Source organism: Pieris brassicae, chromosome 9 (genome assembly GCF_905147105.1).
Source record: "Pieris brassicae chromosome 9, ilPieBrab1.1, whole genome shotgun sequence".
Taxonomy (NCBI): domain Eukaryota; kingdom Metazoa; phylum Arthropoda; class Insecta; order Lepidoptera; family Pieridae; genus Pieris; species Pieris brassicae.
In genome coordinates, this window is record NC_059673.1 from 17,078,643 (window position 1) to 17,097,484 (window position 18,842).

The window sequence follows — 18,842 nt, forward strand, 5'->3', positions numbered from 1 at the left end:
GAAATAAATTTATTTTTCAAATTACATAACATGCATTCATGTAAAATCTTCTTTGTATTAATTCGTAACACTGCCTCTCTGGCTTAGTGGTATATGACTGCTTGGAACGCTTCTAGACTAAATTATAGATAAAGAATAATTGATTTACATTTTTTTAAATTATGCTCGCAAAATAGTTACATATAGACGCAGTTTTAGTACATTATATATTTTAACAATATTGTTTATTGGAGTTAACTTTTTATTATAAATTATATTTTTTAACAATCATTATCTATGTATTTAAAAAATATGAATTTCGTGGTATTCAGTAGATATTGAAAAATATGTACGTTACAAGTATCTTTTATCTCGCTTCCACATTACTATATTGGTATTTCTGTCATTTACGCATGCCATGTTTCTGTTCGATTGGTGGTTCGTTTATATTGTTCACGGGTTTTTTTTTAAATATCAGTTCAATATCACTGTATTTATAGTTACAACTCTCGACTATAGAAATTTTCTACTTTTACACGCACAGATATACTGTGCTTCTCTTGATGGTAATCCAAAAGCAAATTTTAAATAATAAATGTAACTAAAACTATTATTACCTAATAAAATTCAGTTACTTCAAAATATATTTTTGACTTTACCGCGAATCACTTAACTCGTCTTCAGCGGTGTGTACAATTCCTATTCGTGGAAATTCAACCAATCAGATCTTTCCATCTGTCTGCGTCGTCCAACGTCATATAGTCAAGTTCTGTGTCTTCTATCCTTATCATACCTTCAGGACCTGAGTATCACCATCCTTTTCATCAGTTTGGTAATACTACTACTTTGGTATATCTATCTCACGTATACACATTGCTATTATTCAAGTGAGAGTGAAATAGCAAATTGACAACGTAACACCCGGTCAAGATTGAATAATAGAGCGTCTGTAAATTTTTGTAGTTATTCGTGGCGAGACTTTTCACGAGTGTGGTCGGTGGCATCTATCAAAATGAAATCGTTTTTATTAGGAGTTGTCAGCCTCCTGGCAATTTATTCTGCAAACTGTGAAGTGTTTTATGAAGAAAAGTTCCTAGATGGTAAGTGATAACATTTGATTTCCAAGCAATGTACCGGTAAACCGCGTGTTACAGTTTGGAATTTCAAATCGATCGACGCCGGTCGTCTTTAGTAGATTTACAGACTTAATCTTTCCATTTCAGACTCATGGGAATCAAAGTGGGTGTACAGTGAACACCCCGGTAAGGAATTCGGCAAATTCAAGTTAACTGCTGGAAAGTTCTACAATGACCCCGAAGAAGATAAAGGTACCTACCGCCTTTCTAATTATTTCTACACGTACACGTTTAATTAATAATCATAAATTTAGTGCCTAATTTGCTATATCGTTAGTAGGTATATTTGCACTTATAGGATTACAATAATCCAATTAATTAAAATTGTTTCCTGTTTCAATATGGAACCGGCAAAATGTTCTCGTTTCCGACATTAACTTTTTCTGTAGTACTTCGTACAGAGATGTTACAATCTACTTGGCTAATTTTATTTATTAGTTTTTATCTTGTGTGAATGTACACCTAAAAAGGGTTATTAGACATACTCCCTTAACTTAATAAAGACATATCATTGGTACCCATTTTGTGATATTTAAATTGTATTATGCTAATATTTCTTTCTTATACATAGGTCTTCAAACTTCTGAGGATGCCAGATTCTATGCCCTGTCCACAAAGTTTAAGCCCTTCTCCAATGAAGGCAAGCCCTTAGTAATCCAATTCTCAGTAAAGCATGAGCAAGACATTGATTGTGGAGGTGGTTACGTGAAGGTGTTTGACTGCAAGTTAGAGTCCAAGGACATGCATGGCGAGACACCATATGAAATCATGTTTGGGCCTGACATCTGCGGTCCCGGTACCAAAAAGGTTAGTGTTAGATTTGTACCTTTTTCAGAGCATATCCTTTCAACACAATGTCTTTTAATACCTATTAATATATATATTTATTATTTTCATTTGCATCCCGCAATATTAAAAAGATCTATAACAATTAAATATTGAATTATTTCTTCATCTTTAAAAAAGTGTGTGTCTAGTACAAGATTTCTACAAAACAATGTATGTCGTTCAATTGATAAACATTTCAATTGTCAGTATTTACCTTCAAAACTGTTTGCATGCCATCCTGTCATTGATTGTTCCATGTTTGATTTCTATCAAAGGTAATTACTGTGGAGTTGAAAACTAAATAATTATTTCTAATAATGCCTATATATGTAGGAGTTAGTGATTCACATGTCATCAACTGATACCGCAATTTTTACGAATTCTGTAAAATTCTGTTGGTTTTTTAAATAATTTACTAAAACTATTTTCAGTAATTTTGCTTAGATTTTTAACTTTTGATTCTATCTTGAATAAATTCAGATATACCTAATAAATATTAATATTCTTTTAATGAAGGTTCTACCAATTAAGTTTTTAATCAGTAATGGAGCTAATAGTTATGCAATGAGTTTTTAATTAAGTTTTTAATACATATTTTACTAACTTTAAATAAAAAAAATCTTAGTTAATAATATACCAAAACTGTTAATAATAAAACTGCAAATATATAAAATTTATGCTAATGTTTTACAGTATTCGTATTTTGTAATAAATTTTGGTTTAATTTCGTAATATTCATGAAACGATCTTGGCAATAATTCAAATCATTAAAATTATGTGATTTGAATTATTTTTTAAAAGTATAAAAATTGACACAAACTTGATGAGAGTTATATATTTATAACACTTATCAATACGCGATACGATTATGATATGTAACTGGTTTAACTCGTATATCGGAACAATGATGTAATAAATAATTTGTTGAAAGTTACAACATTTACCATAAAATTGATAAGCACGTATAATAACAGATTACTATTTGCCCTGCCCCGCCCCCGCTAGCTTAACTGCTTATGAACATGGCGTAGAACTCGAAGGTTCGACTCCTGCCGAAATAATTATAGGATATGAGCGCTTTCATGTAATAATTTTTTTTACAACTGTTACTATCCCACGCCCCCTTGCGGAAATAACGTTGTATTAAAAAATTCAATCAATCAATTATCATTATGAGATAAGTCGGTTTGTAACTATGCAGTTAAATAAGTTAACAGCCCTTGGTTGTATTTTTTAGTAGTACTACTCAACTTTCGAAAACTTATTGTATAATAGTAAAGATATATATATACAATGTAACTGTATATCCATTCTGACATTGTATTTCATTTATAAGGTTATTAACAGTTATTATATTTCATAAGGAAGCAAATTGTATGTGTGTATTATAGTTTATTAAACCAACATATTATTTCAGGTGCATGTTATCTTCAGTTACAAGGGCAAGAACCACCTCATCAAGAAGGACATCCGTTGCAAAGATGATGTATACACTCACTTGTACACTCTTATTGTGAACCCTGACAACACCTATGAAGTTCTCATTGATAATGAGAAGGTTGAATCTGGAAGCCTTGAAGATGACTGGGACTTCTTACCTCCTAAGAAGATCAAGGTATGAAAAATAATCTCTTTTTGATTGTGAAAATATGTTTGTATGAGCTAGCCACTTGGGTATGTAGTTAGTATCTAATCTAATAATTTCTTACAGGACCCATCAGCCAAAAAGCCCGAAGACTGGGATGAGAGAGCAACCATTCCAGACCCAGATGACAAAAAGCCAGAAGACTGGGAAAAGCCAGAACACATTCCAGACCCCGATGCCACCAAACCCGAAGATTGGGACGATGAAATGGATGGAGAATGGGAACCACCAATGATTGACAACCCTGAATACAAGGGTGTCTGGGCTCCTAAACAGGTAAGCAGATTTATCATGCGTTTCTTTTATATATGTATATTAAAATTCCCAAGTTCAGGTTCTATATACAAATGTCATTGCAAGTAACAATATTGTTAGGCTACTAGGTAACTCTTTATTACATAATTTATGAAAAAATAACCACGCGCCCGTATAGTGGAAAATTTCTTTGTTAATTGTGCTTATTGCATAAAAATATTAATGGTATATGTCCGTGTCCAGCAATCAGAATAAATACTAATTCCAAACTAATTGTTAAAAATCTTATAATTAAAAAAAAAAACATTCAATTAGCACTATGAAGTCTTTTTTCATTACAACACATTTTGACAGAAATACAAGAGAGTTCTATAGTTAAGAGGGTAATTAACATATCTAGAAGTACTATACCTAAAATCATAGTTATATTTAATTTGAACCTAGACATGAATTTTGAATGAGCAAATATTTTTTTATAATTTTTGTCTAAACAAGATGCTAATTTTGTCGTCTGTTCGGGTCATTGAACGCGGCTACCGTTACTGCGTCTACTAAATTGAACACGTTTCTATAGTTAACACGTGATGACGTAATCTATGCGAAGTAAACGCTGTCTTTGTGACATGGTCAAATAAAATGACAAATTAGCTCCTTTTCAAATAATTTAGAAATGCACTTATCCTGAGGTTCAAGGGCCAGACATCGCCAGGTATAGGAACATATCCAATAAGTTTTTGAGTCATACTAAGCGCTTTGTCAAGATTAAATGTAACCCTATTTTATGAGAAAAAATAAAAATTTAACTATTTAGTATATAATAATCATGTAATGTGTAAGTTACATATTTACTTTTTATCAAAATTCACTATGTAATCCATGTTTAGATTAAGTAAAATTCAATATGTACATGCTTAGTGTTTAGTCTCGACTCTAAATTGGAGGTATATAAAAATAAAATCAATTTATTTGATGAAAAAAGGCTATGATACCACTAGTGTTTAAGATACAGGATAGGCCTGGTTTACTAATAAATCAATTATCATGAGCTCCATGGAAAAAACTCATCACCTACTAGCAAACTTAAAAAGTCATTTTAATCCACAGATCGACAACCCCGCATACAAAGGTCCCTGGGTACACCCAGAAATTGATAACCCAGAATACACAGCAGACCCAACTCTGTACAAGCGAGATGAACTTTGCGCAGTTGGTCTGGACTTATGGCAAGTCAAATCTGGAACCATCTTCGACAACTTCCTCTTCACTAATGACCCAGCTGCAGCAAAGGAGAGAGGAGAAGAGATCAAGAAGAAGATTGAGGGAGAGAAAAAAATGAAGAATGAGCAGGATGAAGCGGAGAGGGAGAAGGAAAAGGCTGAGAAGCCTGAGGATGAAGATGATGAGGATCTTGATGATGAAGCCGCTGAGGGAGCGCCTGTGGTAAGTTTCCGTATACTATTCTATCAGATTTTTTAATTTATCCAACATATTAGTTGTTTATTTTCAAGAATAACTAAGGAATTATATATGAATAAATGTCTGTTTGTCCACAGGAGGAGCACGACGAGCTGTAAGGCAATAGTGTTGTGCAAAGACATTAAATACCGACGGGTATAAGTGTGGCAGACATGCTTTGTTCCAATATTTGAAGCGTGTGCAATCTAATATATATTTTATAACACTGTGTGAATCCAAAAACAGGAGCGTACTGAATTTTTATGTATATAAAGCTATGTACCACACAAATAGTAATAAGGGTAGTGATTTTAATATCTATGGAATTCTAAGCATTACATCCAAATTGCATAATGGGCTTTTTAGTTCGTGCATTTTAAACTAGATGGCGCTGTATTCAATTAGCGCCATTTAGTGGATAATCCTAATGGTTAGGACTACTCTATAATTTCCAATTATTGAAATGTAGACTAAGTCGTAAGTTATTCGATAATTTTGGATAATGTTACGGGGTAAGCCTGCTGTATTGATTTCGATAGATATTAGATTGTGATATTTGTAGTGTGTACTTAGCGAAGTCAGATTTTGTTCGGGACACTATGTGTCGTGCAATGTTTGAGTCATTGTGTAATGTTTTGTTTCTGTTGTGAAATGAGTCTGATTAAATTAATATATAACATTTGTGTGTTTTATTCTATAATTTCGGTATGATATCAGGTCTTATCATATATTATCGGGCCTTCCTTACTTCATAATTTGAATTACACACATAAAATTAAAGAATCTGCAATTTTTTGGAGATTATTTATTAATTAATAATGAGTTCCGAATTCATAAGTAATTCCAGCTGTTTGAGGCCATTTTTAGTGCGAGGATGCGGAGTCTAAATCGAAAACTATGTTAATTATTTATATATGATAAATGACGTTTTAACCTCGGTATTTATTGTATGACCAAGGACATGAGGACGCGTGAAAGGCCTTTTAAGGAAAATCTGAACAAGAATTTCAAGATATAATTTATTACTTTCATAAATGTATTATCGTGTATACATAAGTTCACATTCATACAGTCATTCGAATTGAATAAAGCATCAGTTTGTCTCTTTTTATCACAGCGTAAACTCCATTAGACAAGAAAGACAGAGTTTTCTAATATAATACAATGTAATTAGACTGATTTAGTTTTTCAATAAAAGGGTGTTTCTTACTAAAACTCTCAATCTTGACAGTAATGTGCTGATCTTTTTATTTAAACCAATTTGTCTTAATACAAAAAGCAGCAATTGCTTACAATATATATTGTCGTTAAATTATTGCTCTGATATTTATAAACACTGCGTTTAAAATTATAAAGAGGTTAGCTTTGAACCAGACCTAAGATGTCTAACGCTGTGAAACTAATCATACAAATTTACGCAGTTCAGATTCATATTGCTTTCATTTAATGTTAAATAAGGACGCAACATATATACACCAGTTGTATAAAGAGGTGACATATACGTGTCAGTAATCATACTTTTTAGCGTTGCTGAATATAGACTCAAACGCTGACATTGAGTCGATACTTTATAACTTTCATTAGTAGTTTTATAATATGAATCCGGAATTGCTGCCGTTATGAGGAATTACAGTGTAAGTGTTTAATATTCTTCGAACTTATTGTGCAGATGTAACATCCAAACGAAATAATCGTGTTTCTAATGCCATATCTATACAACTGTGTGCATTCCAAATATATTTAGGTTTATTCCATACGCTGGGCTTACAAAAACACTTGCTAAATAATTTATACCTAACTAAAAAATCTTAAGTAAATTACTCAAAAAATCCATGTAACTGGTAACTAATTTTTCTACAGGTGTCGCTTTTGTCGTTGGCTTCTCGGTGGTCGCATCTAAATCTTCAATTAATTTGCTTGGCCACCAAGGAACTGAAACGTAAAAACGTAAAAAACTAAGTATAAATACGGATCTTTTGAAAACCGAAAATGCCAATTATTTAAATATAACATATATACTTTAATATGTAGTACCTACTTGCTTTTCGTGAGTATACGGTAGGCACTACATATGAAAAAAAAATCTTTGAGTTTTAGTTTTTAGTTAGAAATATACATGTAAAATGTATATGATTATGAATATGAGATTCCTTTAAAATATATTTTACTTTAGTAACGGCCTTGTCAAAGAATAATATAGATAAAATAATATTAACGTCATTCTCAGACAAATTAATCTTAATAAAATTATGAAAATATTTTATGGCTTATTTGGTAACGAAATAAGATTTATAATTAGCTTGCGTAATTACTTTAAGAGGTAACTACACAAAAAAAAACAATCGGCAATGTACACATGTCGCGCATTAGTAATTTGTGCAGTTAATTTATCCAAAATTCATATATGTATTTTCATTTTGTTAAAGTTGAAACAGAAACTATATCACTATGTTTAAATTTTATACTTATTATTGGCTTGAGTGTGCATTTATTGAGCGTGAACGAAATTAAATATTAATAAAATAAACAACAAATATTTACTTACATTTCTCATCAAAATCTGAAAATGAAAATACAAATCAATACAAACGTATAAAAATCTGATATAGTAAATGCAAACTGACGTTTAGATATTAGGGTAAGACCGAGACTTAGCGCTAAGTATGACTCCTGTATGTCAAAAAAGTATAGGATTTTCCAATAGCCGAGAGAGGAGAATAGAAGTTCTCCAAGAACTCTGTTTCTTTCTGCTTATGGGATAGTTGCGAAGGCCAAGGTTGTTTGCGATACCAAGGGCCAGAACTAATATAGACGTTGCGCATACTGAACGCTCCGACAACATCAACATCTTTATGTTCGGAGTGAGTTCACAGTAGCGATATTGTGTATCTTATCTATTTAATATTATTTCTTCGCCTTTATTGTATTGGCTTAGTACAGGGATTCTAATTAAATAACTAGCCCATAAAAAATTCAAATGAATAAACACAACATAATAGTTTATAGTTGAAGCAAGTAAATTATGCATTGCAGAAATTACGACCTCAAGAGGAAACTGGGTAACCTAGTTTTTTATACAACGTTTACGTTTTTAAATATTTGTAATGAGCACGTAAAAACTTTGTTTATAAAAATGCTTTAAAAGCGAGTGTAATGGGTTTTGTCGTAGAAAATAGTTGACGTACTTGTGTACGCTGTGCGAGGTTAAACTCATGGCAGAGCTTCTAGCTGTGAGACAGACCAAAGGCAAGTCATTTAAGCTTGGGTATGTATGTTTATAGCTTTCTTTTATTGTAAGTATATAAATTTCTTGAGCCCGGTTTGTGACGAAACTCCTTCGAAACGCCTTGCTGGATTTTTATGAAATTGTTTGTGTATAGTCTAAGTTCGGTCGGTATATATTATATATAAACCCATTAGTGATTGAGCTCACGCTATATTTATTTATTGGTAATTATTTTGTCTCATTTCAGCCTTCTACTACAAACCCCCATTATTTAATACTGTAATAATATTTATATGGCAAAACAACAAAAGTTTTCATAATAATTATTTCGATGCAAATTTATACGCATACTACATTTACTGAGTTTTCCAGTTAGGTAAATGTATTTTTCTACAAATAAATAACCGATATTGTATCGTATTCTAACGCTTCCTTCTGGTTTTTATTAAGATACAGTCAAGAATAGACGAAAACTTAGTGCGAACTGTATCTTCCGAATGTCGAAATCTTTCTTTTTAAAACAGGACAGCCGAAGTTTTAGCCATCGGCTCTAACCTATTTTTTGTTACATAGCTGCAATCCGGTAAAAAAATGTTTTAATTAAAAAAAATTTTGTTTACTTACATTTCTCCAAACGTTCCTCAAACTTTTTAGTCTTTGGCTTTTTAGTAACCTCATCTGATGTGTTCGCATCTTCTTTCGGTTTAATTAATTTCTTTATTAAATTTAAAAACTCCGTGCATGCTTCCGAGCCGGCTTCTACAAATCGAAAAAGAGTTTAAATAATGATAATTATAACGAGAATGAAATATTTTAGTCAATATTTTATTTAAGAAATCAAAAACCAGCTTTGTTTATACATTCTTAATAATTAATACTATTCTACTATTCACTAATAAATAGAATTTATGTAGAAAACGATGACGCGTATGTATTTTTAATTTAATAGAAACCTATAAATGTTAAGCAATATGTAACTCACTAAACAAATTGAATTTAGTCGATAGAGTAAAATATAGTTATTAAAGTTTCAGTTACCTAAGGCATTATTTTAAAGCCTGATCCAGCAAAAAATCACTGCAAGACTCAGCCTAATAAAGATTATATTAAAGAAAATAATCGGCGCTTAATTAATTAGACGCTGTATTATTGTATAATACAATTTCCGCATCATGCTTCCCGTATGTGAAAAAATGCTTGTCCTTCAAAAACATTGAATACAAATTAGTTCTTAATCTCAAATTAGTAGTTTGCGCTTGGCGTGGAAACGGGGAAGAGTAGTTCAGTGGCACCGATGTCTAACGATAGCGGGAAGTGATTTTATTGTAACTATGGTAGAATGGTGTAAACATTTTTCGTTAACTTCACTTCAAATCAAGATGGCGGGCTGAAATCTAATTTGGCCGCCATTTTGGATTTATTACGAGTACTTATCCAAATGAACAGCGGTTCAATAAACTGATTCGTCACTTTTTTAACAGATAAACATCCTTTAATCACTCTATTGACTAACTAACTAACTCAAGGGACATTGTTTTATACTATTTTGAGATATAGAAACATCTATTGTTTCAGGGATAGCTAGTAATATCATTATTAATATTGTAGGATACAGAAAGTTCTTTTTATCACATTATTCTGTCCTGTTTTCAAGTGTGAGGTCGTGAGTTCGAATCACGGCTGTGCAGTAACGGACTTTTCTTTCTTAGTGCCCATTCAACACTCTATCAAGGAAACGCACGCTTTCAACCCGAATATTGACGGAGTTCCAGGCACCGAAGGCTAATTAACTACTACTATTTGGTCACGAGACAAGTAGAGAACTCTGTATAATAATTTTTCCTTTAAACGGAGTACAAACGCGCTAGGTATGTAGTAACCTACCTAAAGAAAATCGTTAGAAATCCGAATCATTTCATATTTCAATCGTGCAGATCGACAAAGTAGCTAAAAAGTCACATTGTATACTTTAAAAGAAAATAGAATTTTGGCCATGACAACGCGTTAAAATATGACAACTGCAGAATTGATAAATTAATTTGAAATTTATTTGGTCATGCATGCAGTACATACACGTCTATATAAAATATTTATTTATAATAAAAATATCTACCTTTATTCTCCGCCACTGGAAACAATATCTGAAATTAGTGTTAATATTAAAATAAATGAATTTTAACTTCAAATTACACATTTACTTAATACTTACCAATACCATGAAAACAAGCAACTTACAAGCAAACATTGTAATGGCGTAATACTTTTTATACAATATCATCTTATATACAACAATTTGGACATGCTTGTTTAGCATATAATAGAATTTCAATGTTTTGTTTTAAAACGTGTTTTGACTGCTAATTATTTTCGTATTATTAATAATATTGACTGGAGTTTAAGGGTACAAACGTTGGTCTGGGTGTACAAGGGATTACATTACGTAAGAAGTGCCGCTTTAACTGACACAAATTGATTTCACAGTTACAATTGTGCCACGTGCGGTTACATTATAACCCCTATAACAATTCTGAACAGTTATAGACGAGACACTAGATGGCCTAGTGGCTTGAACTTACGACTCACATCCCTGAGTTCCTAGGTTCGAAAACCGACTGAGAAAGAAAGCATCTTGAGGAAAACAGTATACCTTTAAATAAAACGTCGACAATAAGCTACCTACGTATCAGAAAAAAGAAGTAAGAATGAAAACTGTGGCCAAAACCAGGTGCTGTTTGGCCACTGGTTTTTTTTTAAATATATATTCCGTTCCAAATTAGCTTGTAAGTAATCGGAATTAAATTTAAAATTAGCTACTTTCATTTGTCAAAAATATAAGCCTGAACACAAAATCTAGCTAAATTACGCGCCAACGTTTCAATGTATTTATATCAAAGCCTACCGCGTTTGTTGCCATGGTTATAATACCATTGTTTTATAAAAAAGGAAACAATTGAAGCAGTGTCCCTCCTGACGTAACAAAAAAATTGTTAGTAGATGTTTACAGATTCTGTTTACTAATCCCAAATTCAGTTTACTAATATTGTAAAAGTATATGTTTACAGGATTCATTATATTAATTCTACGACTGTGTGCCGGCGGAAATTCTCGACCAGCTCTTATAACTAACACGGGTCGTTAATAATATAATAATTATAATGCATGTTTGTAAGGGTGATTTTAATTTCATTGAACCCTTTTGCAGTCTCGTGTCATCGCATACATTAGCGGCACTTAGAAAATCACTTTGGAACAACATTTTTGTTTTGCTTTCGTAAAACAACCATCCTATCTACCTATTTAATGTGTAAAATGTATTTTTTTTAAATATGCTTCCATATGAGGGTGCGACTCTCATCCCTGAAGTCGTAAGTTCGATCCCCGGCTGTGCACCAATGGACTTTTATTTCTATGCGCGCATTTAACATTCGATCAAACAGTGAAGGAAAACATCATGAGGAAACCGGCCTGCCTTAGACTCAAAACGTTCACCGAGTGCGTCAGGCATAAGAGGTTGATCACCTACTAGTCTAATAGATTGATAAATGATGATCATAAAACATCTGAGGCCCAGACGCCACTAGCGCCACTGATTTATTTATTTTTTGTATGTTTCTAAACAGTTATGACTTGGGGGCTTTCAAAAGAAGACCGTACTATCTTAAAGGTGGACGCTAGCCTGCTGTTGTTACAGGTGCCCATGGGCGATGATAAGAACTTACTTATAACCTTGTTTGCTTCCTTTCTCTTTAAATGAGTAATAAATAACATTGTAACTTATACATTTATAGAAACATCTGTCTCTTTCGCTGTGTTCATCTTTTGTTATCTATTCAAATAACAATAATTAATCTTAAGATAAAACAAGTTGAATGCCACTGTGACAAATAGTAACCAATTTCTTATTGTACGGCTGTTTTAACAAGAAACTGTTGTATGGTAATTTACGGAAGCCATTTTAAACGTAACGATTCAATCACGACTCGATTATTTATATGATATTAATATAAATAATTATCGTAACGACTTCCATGTTCTGTCTTAATGTATATTCGGTACATCTGAACCTGTAAAAAGAACACAATTTATGTTCATCGTTTTTTAAATAAAATAAAACATAAATGATAGCGCAGTAAACTTTATTATTTATATAGAGTTATAATTTTATGTGTCGTATTTTGTACTTCGTCCATCTGTTTGGTGACGCAAGAGAGGTCGATTTCCATCACTTGGCATACACTTAGCGCAGTCTATATTGGTCTTCGAACTTAGGTTTAAGTTCTTGGAATACAAATATGAATGAAAATGAGGGATAACATGCTGGAGTCGTAGTTAGCACTGAGTCTCTTATCTGAATCTTATACACACTTAAAGGTAGCTCACGTCTGAGCCTCGTGGTCACCATGGACACCTGGACCATTCTGGTTTCTGTCCAGCGCCTCTCTTATTACAGTTTTAATGAGTCTTTCACTTGATTGGTCCATCTTGTTGGTGAACGGCCTTGTATTGCCAAGATCCAGTCGTCAGTTTCTTTAAGTTCGTATCGCCTCTGCGCATTGTATGGTTTTTAGTAAATTTGATAGAAGTCAGTATAGCTGGTGAAAATAGTTATGCTGAAATGTTCGCAACTTCGTGTGAGCGGTGACCATATGACTTGTGATATGAAATACTAAAATTTTGTTGTAAAATGCAACATAATCCAGCAATGTTCAATAACATTGAAAGTAACTAACTATATTTTAATTGCAATTGACTGTTTATTGATGATTTTGGATTGAAAATCGTTACCGATTTTGACACTTAAAATCGTATATTGTGAGCGTCATTTCACAATCAGTTACAAGTCGGCATAACGAAATTATTAGTTTCGCTGAATATACCATTGTCAAGGTCAGTGCCTAGGAATAGCACTCGTGAAAACTTAAGAAAACTCCTTTTTTATTAATTGTTTATAATAACGATACAGTTAGGATCCTGCAATTCGGTTATTTTTCTACATTAAACCTCTTTTTACTGTACATATTTATGTTCATTATTATTAGGTCGACTCACGTCGTTTAATATATATACCGGAAAGTGTTAATTGCGCACATAGGCCCATAGTCGCGTCCAGGATTTGAGCCTATCATTTTCTTTCATTTATTCGTTATTTTACTAGAAATGTAGTCATTTGAGATAGAAAATATAAATTGTATTAGATTTTACAACATGTTAAGATAAAGATCTAATTTTCATTTAGGGGTCCTAAAGAATTATCTCTGAATAAATTGAAACTCTCGTTAAACGTAAACTGATCAATAAAGCTTTTTATAAATTTGGCGATTTTTTTTGTCACATGATCCTAATCGAATCCTAATCTAAAATAGGATTGATTTGCTCAAGTTAAAAAACTTATGGCTGTCTTACAAACAATTTGTATGTCTCAAAACTTGGCTATTAATAAGAGTTATCTTGCAGATATTTAAGCATAACTTCTATTGAAGTTCATAAGTGTACTTGTACCATATGAATAAAGTTGTTTTAAGGGCCTATCCTAGCACGAATTTCTGTCAGTGTCTCGTGGTGGACTGCGGAACGCAATGGAGAGCTGGAGCACTGCGGCGCGCCGGCCCATAACAACAATTGGTTATGTAAAACATTAAATCAATGTAATTTTATAATGTTTTTTATGAAATGGATAAAATGTAAATTTCTAAATCTAAAAAACAATGCGCTATTTTGGAGTTTGGTGACCATATTGGCCCTTAAGTTTGAGTTTGTATAAAATATAGTTATTTTGAGGTTATTTAAAAAATGTTTTAATGAGCTTACACTGGTGAGACGAGTTTATTCATTTAATATAATTGGCATGACGGTTTACGCATTGAAAGTATTGTAATAAATTTATTCGTATAATTATTTTCAGACTCATGAATTTTAGCATGTTTTTTATTATGACCTTAAACATTGATATAAAGCCTCAGAGATGTCCCGGCAGAATCTAGATTATACATTTGTATAAGATAGAAATAATAATAATCAAAGGCGTTACAACCATTTTTAGGTCTGGGCCTCAGATTTCTGTATCTGTTACATGATTAGTTGTCAATCGAATAGGCAAGTAGATGATCAGCCTCCTGTGCCTGACGCACACCGTCGACTTTTTGGGTCTAAGGCAAGACGGTTTCCTCACGATGTTTTCCTTCACCGTTCAAGCGAGTGTTAAATGAGTGCATAGAAAGAAAATCCATTGGTGCACAGCCGGGGATCGAACCTACGACGTCAGGGATGAGAGTCGCACGCTGAAGCCATGAGGCCAACACTGATCTAAGATAGATATATAAAAAAGATTGTTTTGTTTGAATTGTTTTGATCGATTTACATCTATTTTATAGCTGTCGCTAAACTTTTTTAAGCTCATACATTTGAAGACGATGCTGGGTAAGCCCTAATGGATATTTCACTATGACTAACTAATGTTTGCTCGTGCGACGGAAAAGAGCAGTGCTTAGTGGCTTCAGCGTGCGAGTCTCATCTCCGGGGGTCGGGGTTCGATCTACGAACTTGCTGTTCAACAATGGCTGTCCTTTTGTAATAGTAGGTGTTTTTATCACTTGTTTGTAGGCATAAGGAAAACTTCATCAGGCAACTAACTAAAATAATTGCCAGAAAAAAAACGGTCAAGTGTTTTTCCACTACGTCCATTGGTGTGGGTGTTTGAGACCCGCATGGTGATTTTAAAATGTTTTTTCGAAATGTCAAAACTTACAAATTGCACTGAGACATGACGTTTTTGTAATTTCCGAACGTTTTCAACACAATAGGAGTAATCAAACTTACCAAATATGAAGCGAGGAATAAATCGGATTCTGTTAAAATAAATTTAAGCGTAATTGCACTTGAATAGGCAATAAATTGAGCTTTATTTATTGTAATTCTATTAACAATTTCCCGACGCGAACCCTCCATTAATTTTGATAAAGGTCCGTTTAAGCCTCTTCAATTTTCTTTGATCCATTTTTCATTACCCAATTACGTTAGGTCAAAAAATCTATAAGAAAATATTTTAGTTCATTTTCGTATATATGCGGATACAGTGTCAGTGTTATATTGCTATCTAAAGAAAAGTATGCCTATAATGATGTTGAATTCTCTACCTACCAAAAAATATATGTCTTTAACAGGAATCGAACCCAGTAGTGGTTTCTGGATGGTACTCAATGTGCGCACCAAAGCAGGTGTGAAAGCAATTCCCGTTTCTGGCTTACAAAAGCTTTGCTACAAACGATTGTTCCTCAAGTATTCGTTTACGTGAATGCGATAACAGTTTTTGACAGATCGACAGACTGTTGACATTGGTTAACTACATGTGTTTTATTCGAACTATAATAAAAACATAATGTATTGCATTTATATCAATACGGCCTGGCCTAAGTTTTAGAAAAATATACTTACTTTTCTATTATGACAATTATCGTATTGCTAAAGTGTCCGCAAAACATGGGCGGCCTTTTGTGGACAGTTATTCACAATAAAGGATGCGAATAATCAATCAATACAAGTTAAGAAGAATTTATTTCCAGATTTTCGCCAGTTCGACTTTTAAGAACTGGCCGTAAATGAAATCTTATTATTAACTTGTTTACTGACGTTTATAAGCGTACTTAGATGTGAATACTTTTTTATTTGTTGATGCGTATTCGAATTGTCCATATCTGTTTATAATAATGTAATTTAGCTTAGTCAACTTGGTAACCTGTAAGCTGAAACGGACCGTAACAATATGTCTAATGAAAGAGACTAGCAAATTTCTTCTATGTGCTATTAAACTTATACGCTGAAGCTTAAAGTTGATGAGAATAAAGAAAACGAGAAATTTTGACATTCTTAAAAAACAAAACTTATAGATCCACTTGTACACGCTCTGAGACTTAAATGGAAATGGGCAGGTCATATTGCTAGAGCGCGGGAAAAAGATGGACAAGAGAATGGATGGAAGGAGATGTATAGGAAAGAAAAGTTGGACAGATGATATTATAGAACTAGCGGGTAAAACCTGGATAAAAATGCTCAAGACTAAGAGACATGGAAAAATATGGAGGAGGCTTTTACAGTAAAAGGGGTTATACAAAAACTAGACCACTAAAAAATAAAAGAAATCTAACTTAATTTTTTTTATAACTAACACATCTAATACATTAGGGAATAAAAACCAACAAATTGTTGTATGAATTAATGAAGATTTAATAATAATAATAATACGCTGATAGAAACAACGTGAGGCATCTTTAGAATCAAACACAGTTTGGCACAGACGGCTAATTACCTACTAAAAAATCATGAAATAGAAACAGGAATAAAGGCCCAGACCTAAACAGGCCAGTTTGATTCTCAGGAGGTATAATGAAAACAAACAATTAGGCCTAGTTTTTTGGCGGTTTAGCCATGAGGTATTGGAATGCGTAAGTACTTTTAAAAGTTGCTACATGAAGCTTAAATTGCCGTACATACAGCGCAATGCACGTCAAATTGATGTAAAAATCGCTATGCTTAAGCCGTGTCATGGTAGGGAGTTTATCGCCCCTCACCCTCTCTAGAGAAGTTAGTGCTTACATACTTACTGATATTACAGTAGTTGCTGTAATATTAATTGTATACAGTATTTTGTTTGAGTAAATAAAGTGATAAAAATGATTTTCATACTTCTATTAACATTATTACGTATCTATTATACATATATATGTATATATTTTTTAAAGACGTCTATGAGATCCCTTATGTAACTCTGTAATCTTTTCTAGATGAATAGATCTTCTTGGGATAGTGTGAATCCTCTTTAAGAGAAAATGAGACCGCGGTCCCTTGAGCTTTCACTTGGATAAATTACTCTATTAAAATATTAAAATAACCTACAAAGGAGGATAAATATCAATAAATAAATAGAAAATCATTCACAATTTAAAAATCTACTGTAACTGCAGACTCTACAGTAATTTTATAGTCGTAATTTAACTTTCGCAAAGCACTGCTCTAGAGAGGGCTACAGTGCTCAGTCCTCCTCTCACTGCCGCGACGTAAACACATACGCCTCCGTCACATCAGTGTTATACAAAAAAGTTGATTTTTTTATATAAAAACTCGTGCAGTGACTTATAATATTGCTAACAATCTATTGGATATTGTTTTATGTGAGTAATTTGTGTTTGCTTTAGTTAAATCAGAAATTGTTTAAAGGTATCTTTTGTCCGGCGCAGTCATCAGCTAATGTAATAAATAAAATAGTATTGTTTAGGCACGGCTCTGAGATTAAATGTTAGCATTTAACTAAGCTAATGTATACTTAGAAACAGCCTTTAATTTAGCATTAAGTTAAATAAGTTATATACAATATTTTATTATTATATTCGTGCATTTTGGAGTCAATCGACACTTCTGAACTCTTAAATAACGTGGCGCGAATACGTCTTATAGAGGTTGCTTTAGAACGCTCACTAACACTTAAATCAAGTTTCAAGAGCTGTCAAACTATTTTTTCTATTTGAAGTTGGACATACAGTGCTTGGAGACTGACCTAAGTGGGATATTGGTCTTGTTGTATCGTTATTGTTCCGATTTTGCGAAAGTCCGAAAAGCAAGGTTTTGGGTCTTGTGGTTGCTTTTGTGAATCACGCTGTATGAGTGAAGTGGACAATTCAAAACCAGTTGTAATTGTTACAGGCCGTATTCTATAGAAAGGAGTAGTATTGGTCTAGAGGCTAGAATCAGATCTAGATTTAGAATCACGGCCTTTCACCTACTAAATAGTTCTGAAACACCACTGGTCATTATGACAGCCTAATCTTTATGACATAAATATATAGGACACTGCATATTTTTAATAATCGTCAATAATGTAATCGAAAAGAAAAGAAATGTAAAGTTTTAATGAATATTTAAAAAATATATAACATAGTTAAGGTTTTCACAAAAAGGCTGGTGATATCATAACGGTGTAGTTGCAAGATCTTACGTATTTTTATATTGCAACACAAAACCACAGACAATGTAGAGCTATTTAATAATAGACCACGTGACCTCTATTACAGAAAGAATATTTTTATTTTAAATCAAGGTTTCAATGTTGCACAATGAATGCATTATGAAAAATGGTTTTTATGTTTGACCCTAATCGTAATATTAAGTGTACTGCATCAACTGCATGGCAAATAAGACTCTGAGTGTGGCTAAATTAACGAGCCGCAGACCAGAACGATCTTACCATGAAGTAGATATTGCCTGCCATATTTTTTATTATGTCTCCCGTGGTCACTCAACGTGCTGACTTTAAAATGTGATTGAAATT

The 18,842-nt window shown here is 32.7% G+C and overlaps 3 protein-coding genes across 4 annotated transcripts in view; 2 read left to right on the forward strand and 1 right to left on the reverse strand.

The window, feature by feature from the left end:
- Window positions 1–920: 920 nt before the first annotated feature.
- LOC123714146 (calreticulin) lies at window positions 921–5,977 on the forward strand. Its single transcript, XM_045668310.1, has 7 exons — window positions 921–1,079; window positions 1,203–1,307; window positions 1,687–1,922; window positions 3,361–3,558; window positions 3,655–3,864; window positions 4,948–5,283; window positions 5,397–5,977. Exons 1-7 carry the CDS (start codon window positions 992–994, stop codon window positions 5,415–5,417), a joined length of 1,194 nt encoding a protein of 397 aa, XP_045524266.1. The 5' UTR covers window positions 921–991; the 3' UTR covers window positions 5,418–5,977.
- Window positions 5,978–6,299: 322 nt separating this feature from the next.
- On the reverse strand, window positions 6,300–10,765 carry LOC123714699. Of its 2 annotated transcripts, XM_045669082.1 has the most exons (5): window positions 10,734–10,765; window positions 10,638–10,665; window positions 9,149–9,283; window positions 7,844–7,858; window positions 6,300–7,230 (listed from the first exon to the last, which is right to left on the reverse strand). In XM_045669082.1, the coding sequence occupies exons 1-5, from the start codon at window positions 10,740–10,742 to the stop codon at window positions 7,097–7,099; spliced, it is 321 nt and encodes a 106-aa protein (XP_045525038.1). In that variant the 5' UTR covers window positions 10,743–10,765; the 3' UTR covers window positions 6,300–7,096. The 2 variants fall into 2 exon arrangements, 1 of the variants encoding a protein (XP_045525038.1); XR_006754348.1 differs by lacking the exons at window positions 10,638–10,665; window positions 10,734–10,765 and adding an exon at window positions 9,507–9,574.
- A 6,781-nt stretch (window positions 10,766–17,546) lies between these two features.
- Window positions 17,547–18,842, forward strand: part of LOC123714268 — a 49,391-nt gene continuing 48,095 nt past the window's right edge. Inside the window, exon 1 of the mRNA XM_045668474.1 lies at window positions 17,547–17,688. The gene's annotated coding sequence lies outside the window, so the exon portion shown is untranslated. The remainder of the gene's footprint in view (window positions 17,689–18,842) is intronic.

Bases quoted from the DNA above. Each gene is read 5' to 3' on its own strand.
- LOC123714146 (XM_045668310.1), top strand. From the start codon at position 992: ATGAAATCGTTTTTATTAGGAGTTGTCAGCCTCCTGGCAATTTATTCT. The intron at 1,308-1,686 runs GTACCTACCGCC...TCTTATACATAG, and splicing joins TGACCCCGAAGAAGATAAAG to GTCTTCAAACTTCTGAGGAT. The intron at 3,865-4,947 runs GTAAGCAGATTT...TTTAATCCACAG, and splicing joins GTGTCTGGGCTCCTAAACAG to ATCGACAACCCCGCATACAA.
- LOC123714699 (XM_045669082.1), bottom strand. The intron at 9,284-10,637 runs GTAGATATTTTT...TTCGATTTGTAG, and splicing joins TCCAGTGGCGGAGAATAAAG to AAGCCGGCTCGGAAGCATGC.